Source organism: Engystomops pustulosus, chromosome 4 (assembly GCF_040894005.1).
Source record: "Engystomops pustulosus chromosome 4, aEngPut4.maternal, whole genome shotgun sequence".
Lineage (NCBI taxonomy): Eukaryota > Metazoa > Chordata > Amphibia > Anura > Leptodactylidae > Engystomops > Engystomops pustulosus.
This window is the reverse complement of record NC_092414.1, coordinates 195,860,916-195,872,761: the sequence shown is the minus strand read 5'-3', so window position 1 is coordinate 195,872,761 and position 11,846 is coordinate 195,860,916. Positions and strand designations below refer to the sequence as shown.

The 11,846-nt window shown below is 45.6% G+C and overlaps 1 protein-coding gene across 2 annotated transcripts; it reads right to left on the bottom strand.

Moving 5' to 3' along the window:
• Positions 1–2,454: 2,454 nt before the first annotated feature.
• On the bottom strand, positions 2,455–10,391 carry LOC140127985 (uncharacterized). 2 transcript variants are annotated; one of them, XM_072149280.1, is made up of 5 exons: positions 10,221–10,391; positions 8,264–8,380; positions 5,165–5,860; positions 3,297–3,365; positions 2,455–3,035 (listed from the first exon to the last, which is right to left on the bottom strand). In XM_072149280.1, exons 3-5 carry the CDS (start codon positions 5,841–5,843, stop codon positions 2,917–2,919), a joined length of 867 nt encoding a protein of 288 aa, XP_072005381.1. In that variant the 5' UTR covers positions 5,844–5,860; positions 8,264–8,380; positions 10,221–10,391; the 3' UTR covers positions 2,455–2,916. The 2 variants fall into 2 exon arrangements, with proteins under 2 accessions (XP_072005381.1, XP_072005380.1); XM_072149279.1 differs by lacking the exon at positions 8,264–8,380 and having other exon boundaries at positions 10,221–10,389.
• Between the last annotated feature and the right edge of the window lie 1,455 nt (positions 10,392–11,846).

Sequence of the window (11,846 nt, the reverse complement as noted above, 5' to 3'; positions counted from 1 at the left end):
AGTTACTTCCAAGTTGCCTACAATCATTAACCCCTTTCACTACTCTAGACCACCAATCTTTTCATATGAAAGACAAACCTACTTTGATTGTATTTTTTCTGCTGTTATAAACAAACACAAGAGACAGAATTCAAATACATGGTAACACATATAGACATCAATGTAAATGGTGACTGATCTGATAAAACACAAACAGTATAAGGAAATCCTCCTTGTAATTTGCAGCTAGGTGAATAGTAGGGGTTGCCAGGTTGGATGGTGCCTGGTTCCTTGTGTTCAGGTAGAGGCAGTCGTATACCCGCTCCTCTCTTCAGGCCCTGCACAAGGTATAATTCAATGAATCGGCGGTGAGTGGAGTGTTTCTTTGAGCAACGGGCACCTTGACTTAGACCAGCAAGTGCAAAAAACTTTGGGCAGGTTGTATGGGGTTTTATCTAGAAGCCTGCCAGAGCTTGGATTGCTCTAGAACTAACTTTCCAACTTGTATGTCCTAAGGCATGCTGAGCCTAGTAGTTCACATTTAGCACCTTCTGTTGACAATTGGCTTCTTTCCTGTGATCCCACAGTGTTGTGGCAGCAAATAATCCATGATAATGGAGACAGGTCTCTAAGTGTTAACTGGAGGCAATTCACTTAAAAATCTACAATATCTTAAAGGCTGCTCCTGTCTTACAAACCAGCATCTCTGGCAATGGAGAGAGCCACGAGACTATTCTCGACTAAGGCCTCATGCACACAAGCGTTTTTGTGGGCCGTGAGTTAGCCACAAAAATGGCAGCTAATTCATGACCCTCATTGACTTCTATTGTCCACTGGCACGTTGCGGCACGGTGCATTCACTGGGGGTCATTTACTAAGGGCCCGATTCGCGTTTTCCCGACGTGTTACCCGAATATTTCCGATTTGCGCCGATTTCCCCTGAATTGCCCTGGGAATTTTGGCGCACGCGATAGGATTGTGGCGCATCGATGCCGACGGAAATCTGAGGGGGGGCGTGGCAGAGCGAAAACCCGACGGATTCGGAAAAACCGCCGCATTTAAAAAAAAAATGTGTCGCGGAGCTTGCACTTACCTTCACTCAGCCTGGCTCTGTGTATTCCAGTGCGTTCCAGGGAACTTCAGCGCAGAGAGCAGAGTGGCCGCGCCACAAATTGTAGGGCAGGTCTTTTTCCTGCCCTGATTTGCAACGCGGCTGCTCATTTCCTGTGGACATGGGCTGATGTTCCCTGGCCGAAACCATCCGGTAATGCACTCACTGCAATGTTTATGTAGCCTAACTCTCATAAAACGTCAGAAAATGAGCCATAAATGCACAGCCACCTCTCCTATCACAGCAATAGCGAAGTTGGCAGACTCAAGTTCATAAGAGAAGTGTGGGTTCCACGTCAAGGTTGGGGTATACATTTTGGCAATTCTTTTTCATATTTATCACAAGGTACTGGTCTGCAAAATCTCAAAGTGGAACTTTGCAGCTCTTGAAGGAGTTGTCCAGTATTAGAAAAACATGGCAGCTTTCTTCCAAAAACAGTGCCTTACTTGTCCAGTGGTTGTGTGTGGCACTGCAAGTGACATCTACCTTAACAGAGCCAAGATTCAATACCTAACCTAACCCATGGACATCAGTGGGGCTGTCTATAGAGAAAATAAACTAAATTCTTCCAAAGCTGATCAACCATTCTAAACATTGTCTAAGAAGTAGTCATTGGGGCTCATTTACTTACTGGGTCCTGTCGTGATCCAGAGGCGTGCTCTCCGACGAGGATTCGGGTCTTCCGGCGATTCACTAAGGTTGTGCGCCCAATGTCCACTAGGTGTCGCTGCTGTGCCGAGGTCCGCCGGAGTTCACCAAGCTACGCTGGGTGCAGGTAAGTGCGTGTCAAGTGACACCTTTTTTTTAAATACCGCGGTTTTTCTGATTTTCGTTGCATGCAAACCTGGCGCCGATGCGACACAATCTGATCGCGTGTACAAACTGGAAATTTCTGGGAAACCCGACGAAAATGAGCAATTCGGGCCCTTGGTAAATGAGCCTCATTGAGTGCTAGCAAATGGTCACCATATAAGTTCAGAAGTTGTAACTCTCTGCTGGCCTAAGAATACAACGTAGAACAAAGATTTTTCATGCCCAAACAAGACCACTTCTGACCGAAAAGGCAGAATCCCCAGGTTAAGAGGTTGAACAGGGTATGAGAAAATAAAAAAAATGACAAGCACGCCCTTAGGTTGTGTCTGGTACTGTAGCTTCCAACCATTGACATAATAAAAGCCTCACAACAGAGACACAGTCCATAATGGATAAGTGTGTCCCTGCATGGTGGGGGTGACAAATTATTTTATCTTGAAGGGTTCTTTTGTTTCCTAACACGAAGATGTAAGTGAAATTCTCTGGTACAGAACATATGTGAACAGCCTCTCTCCTGTGTGAGTCCGAAAGATGACACATTAAACTTTGCCCCCAGTCAGAAGATTTTATTCAACGTGAGCTCTCGATTTTTACAAGTGCCAAAAAGCCAAAAATGATGGCTACAGGCGATAGGTTTTTCACCTGCGGACAGCCAGAACGTTCCGTGATCACTAGTGGGACAAGGTACAACCAACGGATGGACAAGCAGGTCCTGCTTGGAGCCATCAATTAAATTTTTCGGATGCTTCTCACATAAACATGGCCTCTCATCTACATGGATTCCATCGTCTTAATAGGTGTGAGCTATAGTTGAACATGTTACACGTGTACTTATCGAAGAACATCTCTCCTTGAGAATTTATGCTCCTCCATTAGTTCAGGATTGGTGTTACCTTACCTATTCCACAAATGGTCACCATGTGCCTTATCTAAAAGTTTTAGAAGCTTAGGTCTACCACCCTAGAGTCTTGTCAGGTAGAGTCTTCTGAATTATAAAGCGTCTGGTCAACTCCTTATTGTAACGTAAGATCCTGATTACCAGATACAGAACTTTCCACTCTCCAATATCTAGTGGACATATCACTGTCTGAATACTCCTCAGGTTCTTCTTTCACCTTGACTGACTGCACATCTGAAACAGAGAAACATACCTTACTGTTGTATCATGTCAATCATGGAATGGCAACTAGGGTGGGGCAAAAGCACAGATTCGCTTAACCTTCATTAACCCCAATGGAGAAAAACCCATGAATGAACTGGAATGGAAGACATTTCAAAAATCGAGAAGGCAAAAGCCCTAATTTTTAACATTGGAGAACACCAGATTAACTTGGCACAAAGAGACAAAACCTGTGAGGTCACAAAACCTTCAAGACATATACGAGGCACTCACCTTCTGCATGACAAAGGTCTGGAGGCTTCTGAGTTTTAGAGATGATTTTAGGTTTTTTATAGGTAAAGCCTGTGAGGAAAAAACATAATATTGTCTTTACAGATAATAGTTAAGTTTTTATGAAGTTCAGAACAAACTTCTAAAAAAAAAAGGTTTTATGGAAGTTGTTAGGCATAGAAGCACAAAAATCTGGCAGGGGACACAGGAAAGGACTGGGAATGCTGGCCCTTTAAATCCAGGGATGGTCCAAGGAGACCATCCCTGGAGCCAGGAGAGGTGAGTTTTCTTGCAGGCATGCTCTGGGGGCACCAAGAGGCACACAGGTGCACCTTCGACCCAGGATACGGGTCGTAGGGGCACCCGTGACACTCACCTTGTCAGAGGATGTAACATTTGGCCATCCTTGTGGAGATTTGGTTCTTACCTTGTCAGAGTATGTCAGGATAAAGCCAAGGAAATAACGTCTCTATTATGTTAGTGGGGGGTTTTGGGGACCAGTCCTCCACTCTTTAATAAATGATATACAAAGCATTTAAAATGGTTCTCGTGATCCCCTTAAGCCACACCCCCAATCACTCCCTGGCCACACGCCAAGTTTTAACCATATTATAAAAATAAAAATCATCGTCTCAATAATAATTTTTTTTTTTAACCTGATTGGGATATGAAACTAGAACCTGCAGAGTCCATGTGATAATGTCACAGCACCTCTACCCACTGAGCTATGAGCCCAGTGATTATCAAGCTGAGGATTTTTGGAAACTAAGAGCTGGTAACTGATACTGTTACACTGTGACACAGACTTAATGCCCTGATATATAGAGAGGGATCTTCTCAGAGATTATTATTGTAATTATTGAGACAATTATTATTATTATGGAGATAGTTATTATTATTTTTACTATTATTAATTATCATCTCCATAATAATAAAAACAATAAAATTTATAATAATAATAATAATAAATGTCTCAATAATTACAATAATAACCTCTGAGAAGATACCTCTCTATATATCAGGGCATTAAGTCTGTGTCACAGTGTAACAGTATCAGTTACCAGCTCTTAGTTACCAAAAATCCTCAGCTAGATAATCACTGGGCTCATAGCTCAGTTAGTAGAGGCTCCTATCTCTAATGCAGAGGGTTTGGGGTTCAAATTCCAGACTGGGCAAAATGTATTTAATTAAATAAATAGCTTGTGTCTGGGGAAGCCCTGGGGACCATATATGGACAGATGGTGATGTGGTCCCTGCTCTCCGCTAACCCGACACTTCTCTCAAAAGGATTCCCTGCCCAATGCCTGTAGAAGCCATTCAGTACTATGAGTTCTGGCTTTGAAAGTATTTACTATGCGGAACCTGGAGGGAAAATCCGTGACAATCTGACAGCTGCCCGTGACGCGGGGGAGAGGTAAGAAAAACTGGACTGTCCCAATAAAACCGGGACGGTTGGGAGCTATGAGTTTGTGTGCAGCTATTTAAAAGTAAGCTTTTTGTCTGTAACTATTTCCTTCTCTGTTTTTGGTATCCTTAAAGGCTATGTACACTGAAGTAAAATGAGAAGCTGTAATTTTCTGTGCGATTTTCTTCTCATGCATTAGTAACTTATCACTTAGTGGATTATATTATAGGTGGTTACCCGGGGAGCCGCTTGTGGGCACAGAAAGAGGGGGTACAAAATGTGGGGGAGCTGCTGGCGGGGATACAATGTCACACGGAGGTGGTGGACACAATGTGAGGGGGAGATGGAGGGCACTAGAGAGAAATTATACTGTATGGGTTGGAGGTAGGGTCAGAACAAAAGGTGTGGCTTAGGGCAAAGAAAATTTGCGCCATGTTTTTTTTTGGACAAATTTTCAGATTCTTACCAGGCGTGAACAGTCCATCCTGACCAATGGATCCCACTGCCTCGTTTTCTTTGAAGAGTAGGATTGAGTTGGATATTGTATGATCTGTCTGTGTCCCGATGCTGCAAAATCCAATTTTATTAAATTGAAAATCTTCAAGAGTTTCTTCCTGGACTTTTATTCTGTCATACAATAAGGTGGTCGGAGACTGTCTCAGAGGCTGCTGGGGACTGTCGATGGGTGAATCGGGATGAAACTCATCTTCATCTTTTACTATAATATTTAATGAGGGGTCAGGAGGTTGTATCACAGGTTGTTGGAAGGTGTTGGTGGATATGTTAAAGGGCCTCTTCCTTTTTCTTTTCCGATCTTTCCTCAAATTTTCTTGGATAATGCATTCTCCTTCGCTGACAATTGGGAAAATAGAAGGTACCGCGTCTACTCTTAAAGTTCTCCCGTGAATGTTGATGACATAAGCATCGATAGCGAAGTGACATGAGCACAGGCGATACTTGTTCCGCTTGTTTTCATCAAATATCTTCTGGGCCAATGCATCGAGATTTGTAAAGGTCTGACCTGTCTGCTGCAGCCATATTTTTATTCTTGAGAGATCCTTAGGAAAGGGGTGTAAAATGATCTGTCCATTCTGGCCTCTTTTTCCAGTTTTGCTAATACATTGGTTCACTAAACAGCTAGGCATATTACAGAAAAAATGACCTGTATAAAATAAAATATAAAAAAAAATAATTCATACCCGACTTACAGACAACCCCTAGCTACAAACGGACCTCTGGATATTGGAAATTTACTGTACTTTAGGATACAATAAACAGCTATAACAGTCAGGGCCGGATTAAGGGTGGTTGGGGCCCCAGGGCGCAAACGGGTGGGGGCCCTTCCAACAATGTTTTTGGAAGTATATAGCCTGCCAGCCACCTGATTTATATAGCCTGCCAGCCCCCTGTAGTATGTAGCTGCATCGCAGACAGAGACAGTTGAGCTGAGTCGCTGACTGTCGGAAACTGGTGGGGGCCCCTTAAAAAGTGAAAGTGTTGGGGACCCCGGGGCTAGAGGCCCAGGAGCCCCTCGTTTAATCCGGCCCTGATAACAGTTAACACAAGTGTCTGTAATGAAGATTTATTGTTAGTTCTGGTTCTTATGAAAATCCAACATTTTTAAAACCCAACTGTCAAAGAGACCAAAAAAAAATTGGCTGAGGATACATTTATAAAATATACAGTTCCGACTTACATACAAATTTAACCTACAGAACCTATCTTGTAGTTTGCCTGTACTGTATATACATTTATATATATGGTAATAATATATAATGTTTCTTTATTATAGCACCACAAATATTGAAGCTATAAATGACAGACTATATTGTAACTTATTAAATCAGGGATGTTGTTTTTAAAAATGTATAAATAAATGTAAAAAATGTATAAAACATGATCAGTAAAAATTTTTTTAAAAGTGCAGCAGTTATTATGATCTTAACTTGTTCAACAAATGTTGTGAAGCTGTAATGGAACAAATTGCAAACATCTACAGCTTGAATTGCATAAAAAGAAAATGCCAAAAAAGTACCAATAAACATTAGAGCCTTATCAGCAAAAGTACCAAGCCTTACACAGCTTTATAGAGAGACACAGAAAATTGCCACGGTTTCTGAGATATCAATCCCAGTATCCGACCATTATAATTCTCTAATAATAATAATAATAATACATAATTCTTTATTTATATGGCACCTAAGAATTACGCAGCGCTACACAGAGCTTGCCAAATCAGTCCCTGTCGCCGTGGGGCTCACAATCTAATAAACCTACCAGTATTTTTTGGAGTGTGGGAGGAAATCGGAGGACCTGGAGAAAACACACGCGAACACGGAGAGAACATACAAACTCGCAGTGTCAGTGAAGATTAGTATAAGACACACTGGGGAAGATTTACTTCCCGGTCCATTCGCGATCCAGCGGCACGTTCTCTGCGGAGGATTCGGATCTTCTGGCGATTCACTAAGGTAGTTCCCCCGATGTTCACTAGGTGTCACTGCTGCGCTGAAGTTCGTCGGAGTGCACTGAAGTTCACCGTCCTACCCTGTGTGCAGGTAAGTGTGTGTCATTTTTTTAAAAAATGTGGCGGTTTTACCGAATCCGTCAGTTTTCTTGCGGCCACGCCTCTGATTTCCGTCGCGTGCATGCCGGCGCCGATGTGCCACAATCCGATCACTTGCGCCAAAATCCCGGAGCAATTCAGGGGAAATCAGCGCAAATCGGAAATATTCGGATAACCCGCCGAAAAAACGCGATTCGGGCCCTTAGTAAATGACCCCCACTCCCACCTCCACTGGTCCAGCATCTCCCCTCTTGACAATGGAGAAGATTATAATGGTCAGATACTGGGATTGATATCTCAGCAACCATAGGGGCTAGAAAATAAATTCAAAGTGCACATTGTCACGGGTGCACACCCGTGCCTGCCGCCGCTGTCCCCGCTCCCCAGGTCCATACTCGCCTCTCCTGGCTCTGGATTCCGCAACGGTCCCGTCCTGGTCCCACGCCGGGTTCCTCCGTAGGCCGCACTCCTGCTTCTTGCTGAGGCTGCGCACTCTCAATGCTAGGGCGCGCACGTCTGACTCTCCAGGAATTTAAAGGGCGAGCGTCCTCCTAGTTGGTGGTGGCAATCCCGGCTCGGCTATATAGCCTGGCGACTCCCAGCATCCCCTGCCAGATCTTCAGGTCATTCTGCTGAAGAGAAAGCCTTCTGAGCCTTCCTGCCGTGGTCCTGCCTTCCCATGGTCCAGCCTACCCTGTGTCTCTACCTTGGCTGCCACCGCGGGCCTAGTCGCACCCGTGGAGCGATCTGGTGGCTCCCCGCCGCAGCAAGACCATCCCGCTTTGCGGCAGGCTCTGGCGAAGACCAGGAGTCCACTTAGACTCCGCTCCCGGGTTGCGGTTAGTATGGTTATCCCCCGCGGTGGTCCAGGGAGTCCACAGACTTTAGCCTCTGAGACCCTTCCCGCATCCCATGCCATTACAACTGCTTTATTACAACCCTATATCGTTATTTCCCATGCCTGTAATGTTCCATAGTTCATTTGTAAGGCTTACTCACCATCTATGTAAGGGACCCCGTGCAAGTTGAATTATCATCTTTCCTCTGAGTTGTGTCCAGCATATTCATGGCCTTCCAGTTCAGCCGCCAGCTCATTTCCCTCGCTGAAGAGAATTCCTGAGGGAGGGGTGAATAAGGAAGTTGATTTCCCTTCAGCCAGTCACATACAGCTAGCATCTCACTCAACCCCCTTATTCACCGCTACCTCAAGAATTGTCTTTGGCAAGTCAAACAGTCAGCGTCTCTCTCATTCCCGAGGGAGGGGTAAAAGATGTAGCAGCATTGAGTTCAAGGGTTAAAGAAAAAACATGCCCCTTGTTAACCAGGAAGCTGGAAGCGTAGCTACCCTAGAAGAACATGAATTTGCATAGATGGCGAGTCAAATGTACAAACAGACTGTGGAACCTTCCAGGCATGGGGAATAATAATATAGGGATAGTTGTACTGATAGCAGTTTTCAAAGTTATGTTTAGTTAATTTGGGTTAGTTTAACTGACAGGTTCCCTTTAAGGCTCATGTTATATTGATGGCTTGTGACATAACCATAAGGTACTGACAGAGTATCTCATCAAGGTTCAAGGAAATCTACCATCAAAATCAAGCAAGGATAAACAGTGGACACTTACCCATAGATCCAGGCACCGTGATTGTAGATTTCTTTTGAAGGATTGGAGAGCTTCACGACCCCATGGCAGTGAACATGAGGTGATTTGGGTAAGTAGTGTATAGATTTCATCCCACAAGTTTTGTACAATTTGACAAATCCACTATCCAGAGCCCATTTCACCCCTGCCTCAGTTTTTATTTTTAACACCCATCTACAGAATTGGTGAACATTCCAAATTAGCAAGGTCCTACCAATTGTCATAGGGGACACTTTCTCAGGTCAGATGGAGCATATGGTCTACCGATCCATTCAGTATCTGGGGGAGTGCCCCAAAATTGTCAAGCACAGAGTCCAGGTCCAGGTAAAACACTATTAATGTAAACCAAATTCACCTACATTATATGAATATCACAGTTGTACTGTAGCATAATAATAATAGCTTAGATACTGGGGGCTGCCCCCCATTGTGACTAATACTATCGATGCCTGCCCCCTACTGAGGCCAGTATCTTTGAGCCAGGTCCCTTATTTTGGATTCCTGCTTCCTATTTTGACCGATATCTTTGAGTTGCAAACGAGTAAGAGAGGACATAAGTCTTCAACGTTATCTTATTTCTCTCCATTGGTGTTAAAATAGCCCCGAATCTTGTTCCCGATGATGCAATGTAGGCATTTCGGGAAGACGAGAAGCGTTTGGAGCCTACGTTAGACTCACTGTTGGATCTCTAATAGACGGTTGGGGAATATAACTCTTATCCTGGAGCCTTGGACAGAGAAGTGAGTGCGCATGTACACGTACAGGAGCGTACAGGTAGACGAGGAGTGACGAGGCTACTCCGGCCAATCCGACTACATGGCAAAGGTGAGCGGAAACCTAGTCCACGAGCAGACAACATCGGGGGCATAAAATGGGGCATATTGACTAAAAGTTTGCAAATGCAATGTATTTGGATGCTGCAATATATTTGTAGGAAAATTCTGCAAAATTTTTCAAAGTATGTAGGCAATTTTTCAAAATTTTGGAATTACTACTCTGCAATCTCCCTGCGTTATACGTCCTCCGCAACCTGGCAGTGGGTCAGCCCCAGGCGATTTACATGGAGGCTACAAACATGCTCTGGGATAGGGGTAGAGTCGCACCTCATATTATTGGGGAATACGCCCCATATTTTACCTGTCCCCAGGGCTCACTCTGTCCACCATCTCTGCTTTCTGGCAGTGAATAACAACCATAGCTGCAAGCTCATTGTATGCATAAGATCACATATATATATGTCACACATGAATCATACATATCACACATACATGTATCCATGACATGAGCAGCACACAATGCTGGGCAGACATTACCTGATCTATTTGCTGCTTGGGACTGTAGTCCTTCCACGCTGCATAGGACAGACTGCTCCCCTGACAGCACTACAACCCCCAGCAGCCTTCATACAGAGACTTCATGGCACCATAACATAGGCTGCACAGGGGAAAGGGTTAAAGACGGTCACATGACCGGAGAGGAAGGGGCGGGGCTTACTATTGAGACGCCTGCAGATAGAGAGCAGCGGACCCTGAGCGGGAGGAGAGAGAGGAGCAGATAAGGGGAGCGGTGTATATGTGATAGGGGGGTACGGGGAGCGGTGTATATGTGATAGGGGGGTACGGGGAGCGGTGTATATGTGATAGGGGGGTACGGGGAGCGGTGTATATGTGATAGGGGGGTACGGGGAGCGGTGTATATGTGATAGGGGGGTACGGGGAGCGGTGTATATGTGATAGGGGGGTACGGGGAGCGGTGTATATGTGATAGGGGGGTACGGGGAGCGGTGTATATGTGATAGGGGGGTACGGGGAGCGGTGTATATGTGATAGGGGGGTACGGGGAGCGGTGTATATGTGATAGGGGGGTACGGGGAGCGGTGTATATGTGATAGGGGGGTACGGGGAGCGGTGTATATGTGATAGGGGGGTACGGGGAGCGGTGTATATGTGATAGGGGGGTACGGGGAGCGGTGTATATGTGATAGGGGGGTACGGGGAGCGGTGTATATGTGATAGGGGGGTACGGGGAGCGGTGTATATGTGATAGGGGGGTACGGGGAGCGGTGTATATGTGATAGGGGGGTACGGGGAGCGGTGTATATGTGATAGGGGGGTACGGGGAGCGGTGTATATGTGATAGGGGGGTACGGGGAGCGGTGTATATGTGATAGGGGGGTACGGGGAGCGGTGTATATGTGATAGGGGGGTACGGGGAGCGGTGTATATGTGATAGGGGGGTACGGGGAGCGGTGTATATGTGATAGGGGGGTAGGGGGAGCGGTGTATATGTGATAGGGGGAGCGGTGTATATGTGATAGGGGGAGCGGTGTATATGTGATAGGGGGAGCGGTGTATATGTGATAGGGGGAGCGGTGTATATGTGATAGGGGGAGCGGTGTATATGTGATAGGGGGAGCGGTGTATATGTGATAGGGGGAGCGGTGTATATGTGATAGGGGGAGCGGTGTATATGTGATAGGGGGAGCGGTGTATATGTGATAGGGGGAGCGGTGTATATGTGATAGGGGGAGCGGTGTATATGTGATAGGGGGAGCGGTGTATATGTGATAGGGGGAGCGGTGTATATGTGATAGGGGGAGCGGTGTATATGTGATAGGGGGAGCGGTGTATATGTGATAGGGGGAGCGGTGTATATGTGATAGGGGGAGCGGTGTATATGTGATAGGGGGAGCGGTGTATATGTGATAGGGGGAGCGGTGTATATGTGATAGGGGGAGCGGTGTATATGTGATAGGGGGAGCGGTGTATATGTGATAGGGGGAGCGGTGTATATGTGATAGGGGGAGCGGTGTATATGTGATAGGGGGAGCGGTGTATATGTGATAGGGGGAGCGGTGTATATGTGATAGGGGGAGCGGTGTATATGTGATAGGGGGAGCGGTGTATATGTGATAGGGGGAGCGGTGTATATGTGATAGG

Excerpts from the sequence above, each read along its gene's own strand:
- LOC140127985 (XM_072149280.1), bottom strand. The coding sequence starts at position 5,843 with ATGCCTAGCTGTTTAGTGAACCAATGTATTAGCAAAACTGGAAAAAGA. Across the intron at positions 3,366-5,164 it reads GGATGGACTGTTCACGCCTG|GCTTTACCTATAAAAAACCT; the intron begins GTAAGAATCTGA and ends TTTTCCTCACAG. Across the intron at positions 3,036-3,296 it reads AGACCTTTGTCATGCAGAAG|ATGTGCAGTCAGTCAAGGTG; the intron begins GTGAGTGCCTCG and ends TCTCTGTTTCAG.